The 16480-nt window shown below is 39.6% G+C and overlaps 1 protein-coding gene across 2 annotated transcripts in view; it reads left to right on the forward strand.

The window, feature by feature from the left end:
• Positions 1 to 16480, forward strand: part of ESF1 (ESF1 nucleolar pre-rRNA processing protein homolog) — a 63434-nt gene that overhangs the window by 43150 nt on the left and 3804 nt on the right. For both annotated transcript variants that reach the window (XM_008173612.4, XM_008173614.3), the window contains one exon: positions 14148 to 14224. In XM_008173612.4, coding sequence (XP_008171834.2) covers positions 14148 to 14224 — 77 coding nt within the window. The remainder of the gene's footprint in view (positions 1 to 14147; positions 14225 to 16480) is intronic.

A 16480-nucleotide genomic window follows, 5' to 3' on the forward strand; every position in this document is an offset into this window, starting at 1 on the left:
AAATTGCAAACCATGCAGGCTTTGAAAATCTCAGTGATGATCTAATATTAAATATGTAGCACATTTTCTGTGTTTTTTTTTTTTTTATTTAGTCCAAACGTGTGTTGTTACTATGCTTATGTGGGCATCAGGAATTGCTCTTGAATAATGTTCTTGGGAAGGTGGTATTTAGAAAATAAACAGGTCTGACCTAGATTTTGCACATGGTTTACACAAGCTTCTATATCACGCTACTTATAGGAACATATATAAACGTCATTTCCCTGTGATAAGGAAACCCAAGATTGTATGTGGCCACAAGTAGCAAAATGGAAAATAACTGATCTGTAATTCTTTTTAACGGATTCTCATTCTTGGGACTCAGGCAGCCAGTATGAAACAGATAGGAAACTCTCCTACGACAGTGCTTTTTAGCCTTTCTGATAGCTGTACAAAAGGCACCCCATTGGTTGTGTGCCCTGAACTGCAAATACTCCAGCCTTAGTGTTTCCTATCCAGTTCTCCTGTTGCACAAAAAACAATAGCTCACTAAAGTGGGTCAGTGATAAGCCTTCCCCCTTATAATTGACAAAAATATACATACACTGCACTTGAAAGACAACAGCACATCACTTTACATATGGACCTCTGTGCTCCCAGATTCTGCAGGGAGTTGACTGAATGAATGACTCCTAGGAGAATTTCTCAATTCTGGTTCTTTGAAGGTAATTCTTACAGAATTTTCCCACCTTAAATAGCTCAAAGGTGAATAAGGCTATGTCTTATAACCAAAAGCATAGGCAGTGTAAAAAGACCAATGCTCAGTATTGTAAAAATGCAACTTTTATATTAATTATATATTATATTATATTACTTTTATATTATATTCTTTCATATAATAAAAATAAGTACATTGACAAAGCCTCAAAGAATGTGACCTCAAAAACAAAAACTGTCAACATTTGGCTAATTCAGACATGAGATACCAAGAAGAAACTACTGAGGCAGCAGATTTTGGGCCACCCTGATCTCAGAAATGGGGATTCTGAATCCAAATAGGGACTCTACAAGGGCAAAAGCTAAGCAGAAATGGGCTGTGATGGTATGAGGTAATAAAGTGCAATTTCTGGGGCAGCAGCTTTCTGCACCATGCTGCACAAAAGAAGCCTGCATCCTTTTGATGGCCGTCCCGGTCAACTCTCTCCTGTGTGATGGTTGCCATCTCTTAGGGTAGGTCTTGGCAGAGAGCCTTACGGGAGTGAACCTTGTTTGACTTCTGATGGAGTCATGGGTACTCCACAACATTCAACGCAGCCTTTGAAGCTGAATAAACCCTTCTTGCAAATAACTGCCAACAACAAAGTTCAAGTAGCTGTTTCCCCTTAATCAGCAAACTTATAGGAAGTGGAATATGTAGCCATCAGAGTCCTTGGCAAAATATGTATTTTTCTCTACTGCTTGAGATTGGAGTGTGACTGGACTTCTGTATCTCTGTCATTTCCTTATAAGTGGTATGCAAGGTCACATTCATGGGAGCAAAACTTGGACGAGGTACCAATTATTCTTGGTCTTAGAGAATTCTTGGGTGGGGCCAAACCCAACCCAGATGTCCTAGCCAGATTTTGCAAAAACTGGGATTCTCCAGAGCAAATCGTTCTGTCTCTTATAGGTAAATCTATATTTGTGCCCAAATATACCCAGCCTTTTCTTTGGAATACAAATAATAATCATGGATGCTTCCAGGTTCACCTCCTTGATTTTACATAAGTGATTGCGAGGTGCATTTTGAAGAGGTGGAGTAATTGATGCTACTGGAAGAGGCGTTGGCACAGACAATCCTCAGATAGTCACTGCAAGCAAAGTTGAATAATTGCACTGAGGTCAGAACTGCTTGTGTTGATATAGATTACCTTCTGGATGCAAATGCCAGCCTGGTATAAACTGGGCTCCTAAGGTGCTGAGAATCCCAAACTGCTTCTTACTATTCTGTCGTCTGCTGATTCTACAAAGCTTCAGGGTAATAAGTATCAGGGGGGTAGCCGTGGCACCTTAAAGACTAACAGATTTATTTGGGCATAAGCTTTCGTGGGTAAAAAACCCACTTCTTCAGATGCATGGTGCCATCTTCTGCAGGTGGGTTTCCAAGGTGGGGAGGGAAAGCATGCAGTTACTGTATTTTCTGGCGTATAAGACTACTTTTTAACCCAGGAAAATCTTCTCAAAAGTCGGGGGTCGTCTTATACGCCGGGTGTCGTCTTATAGGGCGGGTGCTGAAACTTCCGAGCCGGACTGGAGAATCTGCGGTCGCCGCATATGGTGGGGGGAGCTCAAAAACGGCCGCGGCTGCATCCCCGCCCGATGACGAGGTGAGGGGGCGCCTCACCGGGAAGGTGTAAGTGAAGGGCGGAGCAAGCTGCAGGCGTCTGGGACGCCCGGGGTATGGAAAAAAGAGAGAGAGCGGCGCTGTGCCCAGAAAAACACTCCTCTTTCACCCGTCTGGCCTGCCCTTGTATCCTATTACCGTACCTCCTTCTCTGCCTCTCAGATCTCGCTCCTGAGGACTGCAGTGAAGCGGCGCAGGCGCGCATGTGCGAGATCTGAGAGGCAGAGAAGGAGGTAATAGGATACAAGGGCGGGCCAGACGGGTGAAAGAGGCGTGTTTGCGCTACCGCTCTGATAGTCTTGGAGACAGGGAGGGCTGGGCAGGCAGGGAGAGCTGACCAATCCAAGCAGGCTTTGTATACAACAACCAGCCAATCGCCGGTAAGGTACATCGCTTGCCGTGATTGGCTGGTTGTTGTATACTGGGTACCACATACAGTACAGCACCAGTATCTGTACCTGTTCATACAGTATAGCACCAGTACATACAGTACAGTATACAAATGTCCAACAGTCAAAACCCCATCATGGCTCCACCAGCAAGAAGAAAGAAATATGAAGCCAGTTTCAAACTTAAAGTTGTAAACTTTGCCATGGAACATAATAACTGCGCTGCTGCAAGACAATATGGAGTAACAGAAAAGATGGTTCGGGACTGGAAAGCAAATGAAAAAGCATTAAAGAGTATGCCAAGGGGTAAGTGTGCATTAAGAAGAGGCACTCCACATTGGCCAGAACTCGAAAAACATGTAGCAGACATGGTGAATGAGCATCGCCAAAACGGTTATGTAGTGACACGAAATAAAATACATTTGTTTGCACTTCAGTGGGTCAAATCTAACCCAGATCACAGCAACAGATTTAAGGCCACTGTATCCTGGTGTACTAGATTCATGGGAAGGCATAATATGGTACTGAGGCAAAAGATGAAAATTGCCCCAAAATTACCTGCAGATCTTGATAGCAAAGTAAATAGTTTCCATCGATACGTAATACAACAGCGCACTAAACATGGCTATGCGTTAAGTAGTATTGGAAATATGGATGAAACTCCAATGAATTTTGATATGGTTGGAAATAAAACTGTCCATCAAAAAGGTGAAAAAACAATTTTAATTAAAACAAGAGGACATGAGAAGTCCAGTTTTACAGTGGTACTAGGATGCACAGCTGATGGCGCCAAACTGAGACCAATGATTATTTTTAAAAGAAAAACAATGCCGAAATTCAAGTTCCCTGTTGGTTGTTTTGTACATGTGAATGAAAAAGGCTGGATGGATGAAGAAGGGGTAAAGCTATGGCTTGATAATGTATGGAGCAGGCGACCAGGTGGACTTATTCAAAAATGTAGTCTACTGGTGTGGGATATGTTCAGGGCTCATTTAACTCCCAGCACCAAGCAAATGCTTGCAAGACTAAACACAGATGCGGCAGTTATTCCTGCAGGATTGACATCGTTGGTACAGCCACTGGATGTGTGCCTAAACAAGCTATTTAAAGATCGCATTCAAGAACAGTGGAATGAATGGATGGTTAGCGGCGAAAAGTCATTCACAAAAGGAGGAAACATGCGTGCTCCACAGTTGGATGTTTTGTGCAAGTTTGTCATAAAAGCCTGGAATGATATTGATGCAGAAACAGTAATCAAGTCTTTCAAGAAGTGTGGCATATCAAATTCATTAGATGGTATGGAGGACGACTACTTGTGGCAAGATGAAGAGGAAGCCGAAGCTGAGACCACACCATCTGATACGGAATTCGATCCATACGATGACTGCCTTACAAATGTATCACAAGATGTCATTGATGTACTTATGATATCAGATGACGAACAGGAGGATTTTGAAGGCTTTTAAAGGGAAACTGTCACGCCAGCAAAACCTGTAAAAATACCGTAGCTTGCAGTTATGATGGGCATTGCTAACTCGCCAGGGACTTGCCCGGCACTTGCTCTCTCTCTCTTGTTTGTTATCTTCCTCCTATCATCATCAGTTCCAGTTTGGTTGACAGCTTAGAAAACAAACAGCATGGCAGCTCCCATGGATTTATTGTCTTATCCTTCCTTTCAGCTTTAGAGTGAATTAGGAAAAGTTTAATCCACTTGCACTGTTTTATGTTTACATGTTTGATGACAAACAGCCTTATGTTTATAAGTGACAGTTTTCCTGCTAAGTACCTGTATGTCATAAGCATTTGAATTAAAATTACCATATTGAAATCAAATCGGATGTTTTTTTAATTTTTTTTTTTTGGTGTGCGTTGGAAGAGGGGTAGTCTTATACGGCGAGTATATCCCAAACTCTATATTTTAACTGGAAAAGTTGGGGGTCGTCTTATACGCCCAGTCGTCTTATACGCCGGAAAATACGGTAGTTTCGTTGTCCTGAAAGGGGACAAGGGAGCTGGCTTGCAAAAGTTAGGAAAATGCAGACGTAAGGACTCTTAAACAAAGACCCATGAGAGACTCACACGCACATCTTAACAATTGTGAGTCTTGGGCCGTGTGTACATGCACACTTGTATCAGATTAATTCAACTGATTTAATTAATCATGTTAGTTAAATTGATATAAATACCTTGTTTTGGTTTGAGTAGTTTATTTCAGTTTAGCTTAGACCTGTTCCTAATCAACTGAAGATAAACTAGGGTAGATTGATTTAAATAATTTATTTTAATCTTGTTTTGCAGTTGAAGTTTTTAGTTATTTGCCTAAAGAAAGGTTGATTCTCACAATTTGGTAACCATTAAACCGTGTTGATTTGCAACTAAAGATAAGATTTACCCTAAACATAGTGCTTCTCTTTGCTAACCAAGAGTATGTTATATCTATACATAATATATTTCAGCAATTATGTAGCTTAATATACATTTTTTTCAGAGTCTTTATTTTTTATATTATGTTAGAAAATGGTGAATGATGCATTTATTATATACCAGATTAATTTTTTACTCGTGGTTTGTGCAAACTATTTGGATGGAAGTTGAAATTCATCTAAAAATGAACAATAACAGCATTTTAAATGATTATTAATAGTTATATAAAACTACCTTAAAGTGCTGGATACATATGAAAAAATTATCAAAACATCATCTTTTTGTATTTAAAAATTATTTATTAAACAAAGGAAGTATTGAACTTAGTGTTTTTGTTCACCATGTTCTTCAAGATTTTAGAATTAGTTGATCTCATTCTCTCATACCTAGGTTTTATTCATAGATTGGAAGAGGAAAACAAGCATTCTTGCTTTTTCAACTCCCATTTGATTTTTTTTAAATTTTGAATGAAATAATCATTGAACTGAACTAATGAAAAAAAATAAAGTGAAATGATGAAAATATTCTGTCTGCACCTGCAGAAGAAGCTACTGCTGTCAAAAACTAGTTTAGCACTTCAGCAAGCCCTGGTTCTAGATGCTTAGCCAGTGACTTCCACCAGTTAAGTGATTTGATTTTTCTCTAATACTTAAGTCTTAATATAGGTTGTCATAATTTCAGATTTAATTTTAAATAGGTTTCTCTTCTAAAAATAATGTACTTAATTTAAACAATTTTATTTAAATATTTTTTTAAATAATTGATTTTTATCCTGAGCTAAAACAAACAAAAACCTGATTTAAACTAAAACAAATATTTATATAGGCTTTTGTACCCATGGAACTAACTCTATTAAAATCATGTGTTTAAAACTAGTTGAACTGTGCATGTAGACAATCCTTTAAAATGTATTTTAGAAGTTTTCCTTTTCTTCCATTGGAAGTTGTTAAATGGCAGTTCAGTATTGGTCATCTCGGGTTAATATTAATAGACAAAAAAAAATTCGGAAGAATGTTGGCATTACTTGATTGAGTTTAATTTATCAAAGTAAAATAAAGAGCCAGCTTCAGTGTATGTATTTCCTAGGGGTTTCATATGAAAATTAATATTTTGACTACATAATGAGGAGTGGGTTTTTTTTGTTTTGTGTTCTTGGAAAGATAAAGGCTGAGTAGACTTCTTAACTTGATAGTGATCTCTTCTTTCAGAATAGGAAAGAACAACATCGTGAAGCTTCAGAATAGGAAAGAAGAATATTAAAGTTTCTTTTCATAAATTAATCCTTTGCAGTCTCTCTGAAAAGGGAATAAATGTCTTAATTGTGGTAAAATTTAAAAAATATGTTTGGCTAATTCTGATTCTCTCAATTTAGTAATTCCACTTTCAGATTGTTACGGGTTTTTGAGGCTTCAGTGCAACTTGCAATAAAGATCTTTTCAGTAATAAATTTCTGCGATTGACAAGATAAGTTATATGGCACTCAAGTACAGTAGGAACTTTCAGATTCAAACTAGTGACTGGGACCCACCATTGCACAATATTGAACCTGTCTGGAGAAAGTTGGACATATGAATATGGGACAATTGGGCCTTTTTGGCACCAAAAGAAGAGTGGGAGGAGGCTCAGGGTTTCTGATCTCTAAAGAAGCATTTTTAACTTTTGGTACTGAGGATAGTGCATCTCTTTTCTTCCTTTTTTGATCAGAGGGAGGAGCAGGGTGAACTTCAAGTTTTTGGGGAAAGAGCTCCTGAACTTTGTATTTCCCAGCCCGGCAACTCTTTGTGGCAACTACCTGCCCTTCTGCATCCCACTCCAGTATCATACAACAATGACAAACATGAACATGTTTCTATTGAAATAGTTAATGACAGTTTAATTATTGTCATTGGGCTTCAGCGTTAACATGCCATTGAGACCAATGGGACCAGTTCATACTTCTCTCATATGTGTTGTTTTAAGGTGTCTGCAGACTCAGGAAGACATTATTGCATCCGTTAAGGTCACAGTATTACCGCCATATTGTCTCACATGGACAGCTAATAAAACAGTAGTAAAAATGTCTGTGCTCAGTCTCCACTAGCACTCTTTCCATTACTACCACAGGTGGAGATGTTCTGGTGGTAGTGCAGTAGTGGGAGATTCCCACCAAAATGCTAAAGTAGACGTAAGTGTAATACCCCCGGAGCACTGCTTTACCGCGTTATATCCGAATTCGTGTTATATCGGGTTGCGTTATATCTGGGTAGTGGTGTATTCAAAATGAAAAGTTAGATTGTGAAGCTCAGTTATTTAGTACTTTTAAAATCTATTATGCAGCCACATACACCCGGCTCTGTTAATTGGAAACATCACTTTAGCGCTCTGGTATTAAATCTTTGCTGAGAAGTAGGGTGAGGCTGCTATTTGTGTGGAAACTAATTTTTGGGGATGCAATTTAGCAATGTTTTGCTGTATTTGAGGCTGGCCATGTTTTAAAGTACTCCACAGTGGCATAGGTGCAGGGCTACAGCTTCGCCACTGTAGCGCTTCAGTACAGATGCTCACTCCAGTGACAGGAGGCGTTCTCTCCTCACTATAGTTAATCCAACTCTCCAAGACACTTTAGCTAGGTTGACGTGAGAATTTTTCCATTGACCTAGTACTGTCTACAATAGGGGGTAGGTCAGCATATCTACATATCTCAGGTGTGTGTTTTCCCCCTGAGAGACGTAGCTATGCCAACTGAAATTATTAACTGTAAGTGTTCTGGCTCTAAGAAGCTATTCATATTGTGACAGATATTTCACACTCCTGAGAGATGTAGCTATGCTGATGCTAGTTTTCCATGTAGACCAGCCCTTAGTCTATACTACAAAGTTTTGCCAGCATAGCTACGTTGGCTAGGAGTGTGAAAAAATCTCACTCCAGCCAGCATAATTATTTTGGGAAAACCTCTGGGGTAAACAGAACTATGCTGACAGAAGAGTGCTTCTGTCGGTTTAGCTAATGTCATATGGGGAGGTGGTGTAACTATGCCGGCAAAAGCCCTCCTGTCAGCTTACGCTACGTCTCCACTAGAGGCTCTGATGAGGTAGCTATACTGGCAAAGGCTCTGTAGTGTAGACAAGGCCCAAGTTGGCCTGAAGGGTTCCAAAAATTGGAGAAGCCCTACACATGGGAGATATTTTGAGGGTGTTGAGAAAATCCTATTTTGCAACATTAAATATTGTACCTGAATTCATAGTCAAATCTTAATAAAAGTTTAGAATCTGACTTTTTTTTATTATGCTCACCAAATTTTAAATGCTTCATTTAGGATTAGGTGTATCCTGCAATTTGAGTTGGACAGGGAGAGTTAATGTTATGAAACTTCAAGCAAATGGAAAAAATCACTCAGTCAGATATGAATTTGTTTATTATGCAAGCCAAAAATACTTTGAAATCTTTGTGGATGTTAACATACTTAAGTGTCTGATTTTTATTCTTTCAGTAGTAAATTTTTTTTGCAGAAGGAGATGAAACAGTGATTGCATGTCAGCTGAAATGTATGGAAAAGGAATTAACATGAATATGGTAGAATAGCCTATAATATTGCATGAGGCTTTTGTATGAAATGGAAAGGGGAGGAGGATCAGAATTCTAGTGTTATACTAATAGCATTCTGTTTTTTATCATACATGAACAAGTTATTTCAGGAGACAATTTAGCTGATGGTTGTTCTCTTTGATTTCAGGAAACCATGTAAATATGAGAGAAATATGAAGCACTGTGGTTGCCTTGTTCTTATTCCAAAATTTTCCATAGCAGGCACAATTAATACAGCCGGGTAACAGTAAATAATGGCTGGGTATGGCAATTCAAAATAGTATGCTTTTTTTTATAGCAGATTTCTTAGAATCAGTGACCAAAGGTAAAAAATCAGATTTGGTATTCTGATTCTTTCCCCAGGATCTAGTTAATTGCAAACTGTTAACTGTGTAAGTTAATAGCGTTTTAAGTCCAGAACAGATCGTTATAATTGTATAAGGAACAGGGAGAGACTAAAAGGTTTTGATTAGCAGCTGTGGATCCTGTGCATGGAGATAAAGGGCTTGGTTCATTATGCTTTTCGTCTGTATGTTAGTTTGTCTCTCTGCTAGGGCTGTGTGGCTGGGCTTTCAAGTCTCTGAACAGGAAGGGTGAGAAGTCTGTTTGTGTCTCTGTGAGGGCTGGTAGTCTGGGGCTCTTTGGCCGTAAGTCAGGCCCAGTGTTTGAAGTCTTAATCCTCTCTGTGAGTGAGGAGATGAGCTGACCTCCAAGGCTAAATGTATAAACTAGTTGTAAAGTGAATTCCTGAGGTGAGCAGGAGAAGTTACTGGGAGTTTGAAAGAGTTTGCAACAGAGAGTAGGCCCCTTTTTCTCACGGGTTTGTGGTCTTGAAGGGCAGCTGTTGATTCTGTAGTATCAGAGAGAGAGTTCTTGGACAACCCGCTATCACTACTGCGGGTCCAACCAGATAACAATTTTGTTTCAAAGGAACAAGAGAGAGTGGAAAACAGAGACAAGGGACTGGTAGTTTATGACCAATCAAGGAAGGAGAAGCAGGAGAGGATAGATGGTCTTTGACCACCAGAGGAAAGAGAACCAGGAGAAATTCAACATAGGGAGAGGTATCCAGTCGCATTCTGGTACTTCTGCAGCAGCTACAGAGAATCTCTTGGAAGACAGAAATTCCAAAACTGGAGGAAAACACAGGGACCTCTGCAGGATACATGTGAAGATGGATGTCAACCATACCCAAAATGTTCAGTGACCTGAAAAGGAGCTCTTTGTATGCTCAAGAGCTTGTCTTTCTCACCAACAGTAAAAGATATTACTTCACCACCTTGTCTCTCTAATATCCTGGGACCAACATGGCTACAATAACACTGCATGCTGCTTCAGAAGATTCTTGGCAGATCACCAGAGGCTTCAAAGATCTTACAAGGGAGCTGAAGGATAGGAAAGCATTGGTGGTGATCTGAGATCTGTCTTGCCCCGCAACTGAGAAGATAGCCAATAGAAAATGTTAGAAGCAAACTATTGGCTAGGTAAAGGGTCTATAGTTGATGGTTTGGGTTTTGTGAAACATTGGGTCATCTTCAATAGGGAGAAAAGGATGTCTGGGTTGGACTACCTCTATTTCAGTAGAAAGGGTTCCAGTTTTCTGGGTGACAGAGGATAAAAGCCTGCAAAATAATCAGGAGGAATTAGAAATGTTCATTTATGAAGAGAAAATTTGGTATAATCAGTATTACTGAAACCTGGTGGGCTGAGTCACATGACTGGGATTTTAATATTACTCCATTTTAGGAAAAAGAGAGTGGGCAGCCGAGGAACAGGGTTATCATTTTACATCAAAGAAACTATTGTCTGCATTAGATTTATTGTCAATTCAGAAGTATAGGACCTGGAATAGTTATGGATCAACGTTCTACCGGATAAATCCCACTGTGGGGTACTGGTTGGGAATCTGTTACAGACCTCCAAATTAGACAAGGGAATAGGATGAGCAGCTCCTTAAACATCTGTATACAATGTGTACAAAAAAAATTGTGTTTTCATGGAGTTCAATCTTGCAGACATGTGGAAGGGTCTGATGCAGCCATTAGTAAAACATTCCTGGAGTTTCTCTAAGTTATAACAGGGGTTCGCAAACTTCATTGCACTGTGACCCCTTTTTGACAATAAAAATTACATGACCCCTGGAGGGGGGGACTGAAGCCTGAGCTCACCCGAGCCCCACCACCCTGGCAAGGGGGAGGGGACCAAAGCCAAAAGGCTTCAGCCCCAGGCAGAGGGCTGTAACCTGAACCCCACTACCCCCAGGGTTTAGGCTTTGGCTTTAGCCCTGGGCCCCAGCAATTCTAAGACAGCCCTGGCGACCCCATTAAAATGGAGTCCCGACCCACAGTTTGAGAACCCCTTGGACTGTAAGGATCGGCAAAGGAGCACAGCAAATTTCAAAACAATCTGAGTAAGCATTTGGATTTTACAGCACTTCAAGAGAAGATTGAGGCATAATCTACAAGTACGTGGCAAAAATATTGTTAGCAGCTCTTTTAATATAATAGAAAAAGGCATGATGAGGTACAATGCTTGGAAGCTGACGCTAGACAAATTCAGTCTAGAAATACAGCATATGTTACTAATAGTGAGTTTAATTAGCCATTGGAATAATTTACCTTGTGATGTGGTGGACTCTCCAGCACTAGAAGGCTTTAAATCAAGGCTGGATATCTTTCTAAAAGTGATCGAATAGCTCAAACAGAAGTTATAAGCTTGATGCAGAAATTATTGGTTGAGGTTCTGTGAAGTGTTAGGCAGGAGGTCAGACTAGATGAACATATAGTAGTTCCTTTTGGTCTTAAAATCTATTAATCTAGTCTTACTGTTCTGCGAGTGGAATCAGTCTTCCTTACTGGATAAATGAACACTATTGTGTCAATAAGTTGTGGCTGAATAAAAACACATTTTTTAGGAAAGCAGTCCTGATTTAAATGCTACATGTGGTGATGATTTTATTGTCAACAGCAAAGAGAAAAGGTCTGACAATTTTGGAACCAAATAGTCTTAATTTCACTAAACTACAAGACCAAGGCTGGTTCTGACAGGCTGCACAACCTATAGTTGCGAGGTGGGGGGTGGGAGGGGAGGAGGAACATAGTCCTAATTAGGATCAGTCCTCCATAGGGAGGCAGTTAGTTCTGCACTTACTTTCCTTATTCCTCCTCCATACACAATATTAGAAGTGAATGTGAGCAAGCTGAGCCTCATGTACCCAGAGACATTGGTAAGCATTGGGAGCTCCCCACGTCAGTGAACCTGTGTTTGTACGGTACCTAGCACAATGGGATCCTGGACCTCTATAGCATTTAGGTAGTATCGTAATAAAAATAAACAACAATAATTTGGGTCTGCTTTGCTTCTGAGAGGTCTTCCTCTCTGTTCCCTCCTGCCACCCACTATGAGTAGTGGGCCCAGTGCCCAGCTCTGCAGACAGCAGTGCAGAAGTAAGGGTGGCAATGCCATGCCATGCCATCCTTACTTCTGGCTGCTAGTGGGGCGCTGCTTTCAGAACTGGGCACCCAGCCAACTTGCCGCCACTCTCCAGCCACCCAGCTCTGAAGGCAGCGCAGAAGTAAGGGTGGCAATACCACGACCCCCCTAAAATAACCTGGAGACTCCCACCCCCCGCAACTCCCTTTTGGGTCAGGACCCCAATTTTAGAAATGCTGGTCTCCCCCGTGAAATCTGTGTAGTATAGGGTAAAAGCACACCTAACACCAGATTTCATGGGAGCAGACCAGATTTCACGGTCCGTTATATGTTTTGCGTGGCCGTGAATTTAGTAGGGCCCTAACTATGATTGTCTTTTCTTAGCCTCTTTGTACCTATCTCTTCTCAGTCTCCACAGGTCTGTTTGTTCTTGCATCCCTTATGTAGCCAGTTTGGGGAAGGTTTCAAACTTGTTCAATTCTGTATGTACAACATAGAATTGAATAATATGTGGAGAAGGAAGAACAAACACCTACAGAATAGGGGCCCTCTGATGGGCTTGAACTTGCTCTGCTCTGAACGGTTCCCTGAAGATACTGAATTAATAGTTTAGGATTTGATGAGCAACTGATGTTGTACATCTTTGTTCTTCATATTGGCAGGCAGGATTTTGTGGTGGTATGTTTTTTGTTTTGTTTTTTTCCCCAAAAACTTTCTAAGAAACCCATCCAAGCTCTGCAAGCTGTTTGGAATCAGTTGAGAGAATTTTTTAAAAAAAGGAAATTACTTAAAATATTTCAGGGGCTCTTCAAGAGATTGTGTCCCATTGCATAGCATAATTAGCAAATTAACTTTAACTAGAATTTTTTTTGGCCTGTTTATATTTCGACTCTCTGTTCTGGAAATCCGGCTTAACAGAATGGATCCAAATATGTTCCTTAAGAATACCCCCAAAGGACTGTAATGTATTACTGGAAATGGGTTCATCAAAGGTCAGAGAGCACAATTTAGTCCAGGCAGCTTTCCATTTCTCCTTCTACTTCATAACATTGTAGGTCTTGAATCTTTTTTGAGAGAGAAATTTGATTGCATAGTATTTGTAAATAGGATTCTCCTTAATAATTGGTTATTGTGGGCTTCTGTTGCCTACTATTAATATTCATTATTCGTATAAGGATCAGTGTATGCACAGGAGTAAAGAAAACTTCATCAGAGTAACATCATTTAAGATGAGCTTAAATTAGTCCAACAATATTTTGGTCCCCTTTTGTTCTGCGATAATCTTTCCTTCAAAATGTTCATTTTTCATGCATAACTTTTACTGCTTGTCTATAAATTTGGGGAAAAAATTCAATTTTCTTGGGTTGTTTTTTTTTCCACATAGCCTTTTATCTTGACTTCAACAAGGCTATACTCTAGTTCAGCTGCCAATACTGTCGATGGACAGATTAGGAAAACATAAGTTTAAACTATTTTTCTTTTTTAAGCTATTTGTTATATTGTCCCATTCCATATTGGAAGTTAAGTGGAAGGAACGAACATTTTAGAGAATGTGTGTGAATTCAGTTACTTGTGTAGCTGCATAAACTCATTTCTCTTTGGATTTATAATGTGTGTCAAATTTGAACAGCGAGTGGCTTTGTGTAACTGACTGTGCCCCACTAGTGGTTCTCACACCTGCTCTTTGCAAGAAGGAAGAAAGTTATAGCATAATCCTTTTTTTTTTTTTTTTGCCTACCATCACTTCTGCCAGTTTGTGCTGATACCCACTCAGTAGACTGAGTGAATATTGTTCCCTGTAAAAATCCTTGCTAGATCTTAACCATAGCTGATTTCTTATTTTTTCAAGCTTTTCTTTTATTGAAAATTGAATATCAATTTCAGCTGACTGAGACACACTTTCAGATACTGTAGATATAAGAATTAGTCTCCTGCATACTTATGAATTAATACTCATTTATTTGTTGTGTGATCAGGTTTAAAGAAAATATCAAAGAAATTAAAGACAGAAGAAAGTGCCCCAGAAAAAGAAGCTGACACAGAAAAGCACAAGGTAATTTTTGTGTTAAAGCATTAAGGATTACAGACATAGGCCCCAGTCCTTTCAATACTTGTGAGTTCATCGCATGTGAGTAGTACCGGTGAGTTCAGTAGGACTACTCTGTTGATAGGAATATAATTAATGCCAGTCAGCATGTTTCTATGGAAAATAGGTTTTGCCAAACAATCCTCATTTTATTCTTTGAGGTTACAAGTTTGGTTGATAAAGGAAATTCTATAAATGTAATCGACTTTTTTTAAAGTGTTTGAGTGTTGCAAGGTATTCTGGATAGAAAATTGGCACTGTAAAGTATCAGTAAAGCATGCATTAAATGGATTAAGAACTGGCTAACTGACTTATCAAATAATTATCTATGTGGAATCCACATCAAATGGGGATGTTTCTTGTGGAGTTCAGCAGGCATGAGTATTAGGCCCAATGTTATTCAATGCTTTTATCAGTGATCTGAAAGTAAATATAAAATCACTGCCTCTGTGAGCTGCAGAGAAAAGAGCAGCCCAGACTAGGGTAGCTTGATTTACATTAGGGCTGTCAATCGATTAAAAAATATTAATCGCACTGCTAAACAATAATGAATACCATTTATTTAAATATTTTTGGATGTTTACAGTGTTCTCTATTTTTTTTTATTACAAATATTTGCATTGTAAAAACTAAAAGAAATAGTATTTTTCAGTTCACCTAATACAAGTACTGTAGTGCAATCTCTTTATCATGAAAGTTGAACTGACAAATGTCGAATTATGTACAAAAAATCCTGCATTCGAAAGTAAAACAATCTAAAACTTTAGATCAGTGCTTCTCAAAGTCGGGCCGCCACGGTTCGGCTGATCGCGGCTCCCACTGGCCGCGGTTCGCCTCTCTAGGCCAGTGGGGGCTGCGGGAAGTGGTGTGGGGTGAGGGATGTGCTAGTGAACCACGGCCAGAGGGAGCCACTATCGGCCGAACCTGCGGACGTGGCAAGTAAACAAACTGGCCTGGACCGCCAGGGGCTTTCCCTGAACAAGCGTCAGCCCGATTTTGAGAAGCACTGCTTTAGAGCCTACAAGACCACTCAGTCCTACTTTTTATTCAGCAATTGCTCAGACAGACAAGTTCGTTTACATTTGCAGAAGATAATGTTGCCCACTTCTTGTTTACAATGTCACCTGAAAGTGAGAACAGGTGTTTGCATGTTGTAGCCAGTGTCGCAAGATATTTACATGCCAGATGCATTAAAGATTCGTATGTCCTTTCATATGCTTCAACCACCATTCCAGAGGACATGCGTCCATGCTGATGGTGGGTTCTGCTCGATAATGATCCAGAGCAGAACCGACACATGTTCATTTTCATCATCTGAGTCGCATGCCACCAGCAGAAGGTTGATTTTCCTTTTTGGTGGTACAGGTTCTGTAGTTTCCGCATGAGAGTGCTGCTCTTTTAAGTCTTCTGAAAGCTTGGTACACACCTTGTCCCTCTCAGATTTTGGATGGCACTTCAGATTCTTAAAACTTGGGTCGAGTGCTGCAGCTATTTTTAGAAATCTCACATTGGTACCTTCTTTGCATTTTGTCAAATCTGCAGTGAAAGCATTCTTAAAACAAACATGTGCTGGATCATCATCTGAGACTGCTCGAACATGAAATATATGGCAGAATGCGGGTAAAACAGAACAGGAGACATACAATTCAATTCTCCCCCAGGGAGTTCAGTCAGAAATTTAATTAATGCATTATTTTTTTAACGAGCATCATAAGCCTGGAAGCATGCCCTCTGGAATGGTGGCCGAAGCATGAAGGGGCATACGAAGTTTTAGCACATCTGGCATGTAAGTACCTTGCAACGCCAGTTACAAAAGTGCCATGCGAACGCCTGTTCTCACTTTCAGGTGACATTGTAAATAAGAAGCAGACAGCAGTATCTCCCGTAAATATCAACAAACTTGTTTGTCTGAGCGATTGGCTGAACAAGAAGTAGGACTGAGTGGGTTTGTAGGCTGTAAAGTTTTACATTGTTTTGTTTTTGTGTGCAGTTATGTACCAAAAAAAAATCTACAGTTGTAAGTTGCACTTTCATGATAAAGGGATTGCACTACAGTACTTGTATGAGGCGAATTGAAAAATACTATTTCTTTTATCATTTTTACATTGCAATATTTGTAATAAAAAAATATAAAGTGAGCACTGTACACTTTGTATTCTGTGTTGTAATTTAAATCTATATATTTGAAAATGTAGAACATCCAAAAATATTTAATAAATTTCA

This window comes from Chrysemys picta, chromosome 3 (genome assembly GCF_011386835.1).
Source record: "Chrysemys picta bellii isolate R12L10 chromosome 3, ASM1138683v2, whole genome shotgun sequence".
In the NCBI taxonomy this organism is placed as follows: domain Eukaryota; kingdom Metazoa; phylum Chordata; order Testudines; family Emydidae; genus Chrysemys; species Chrysemys picta.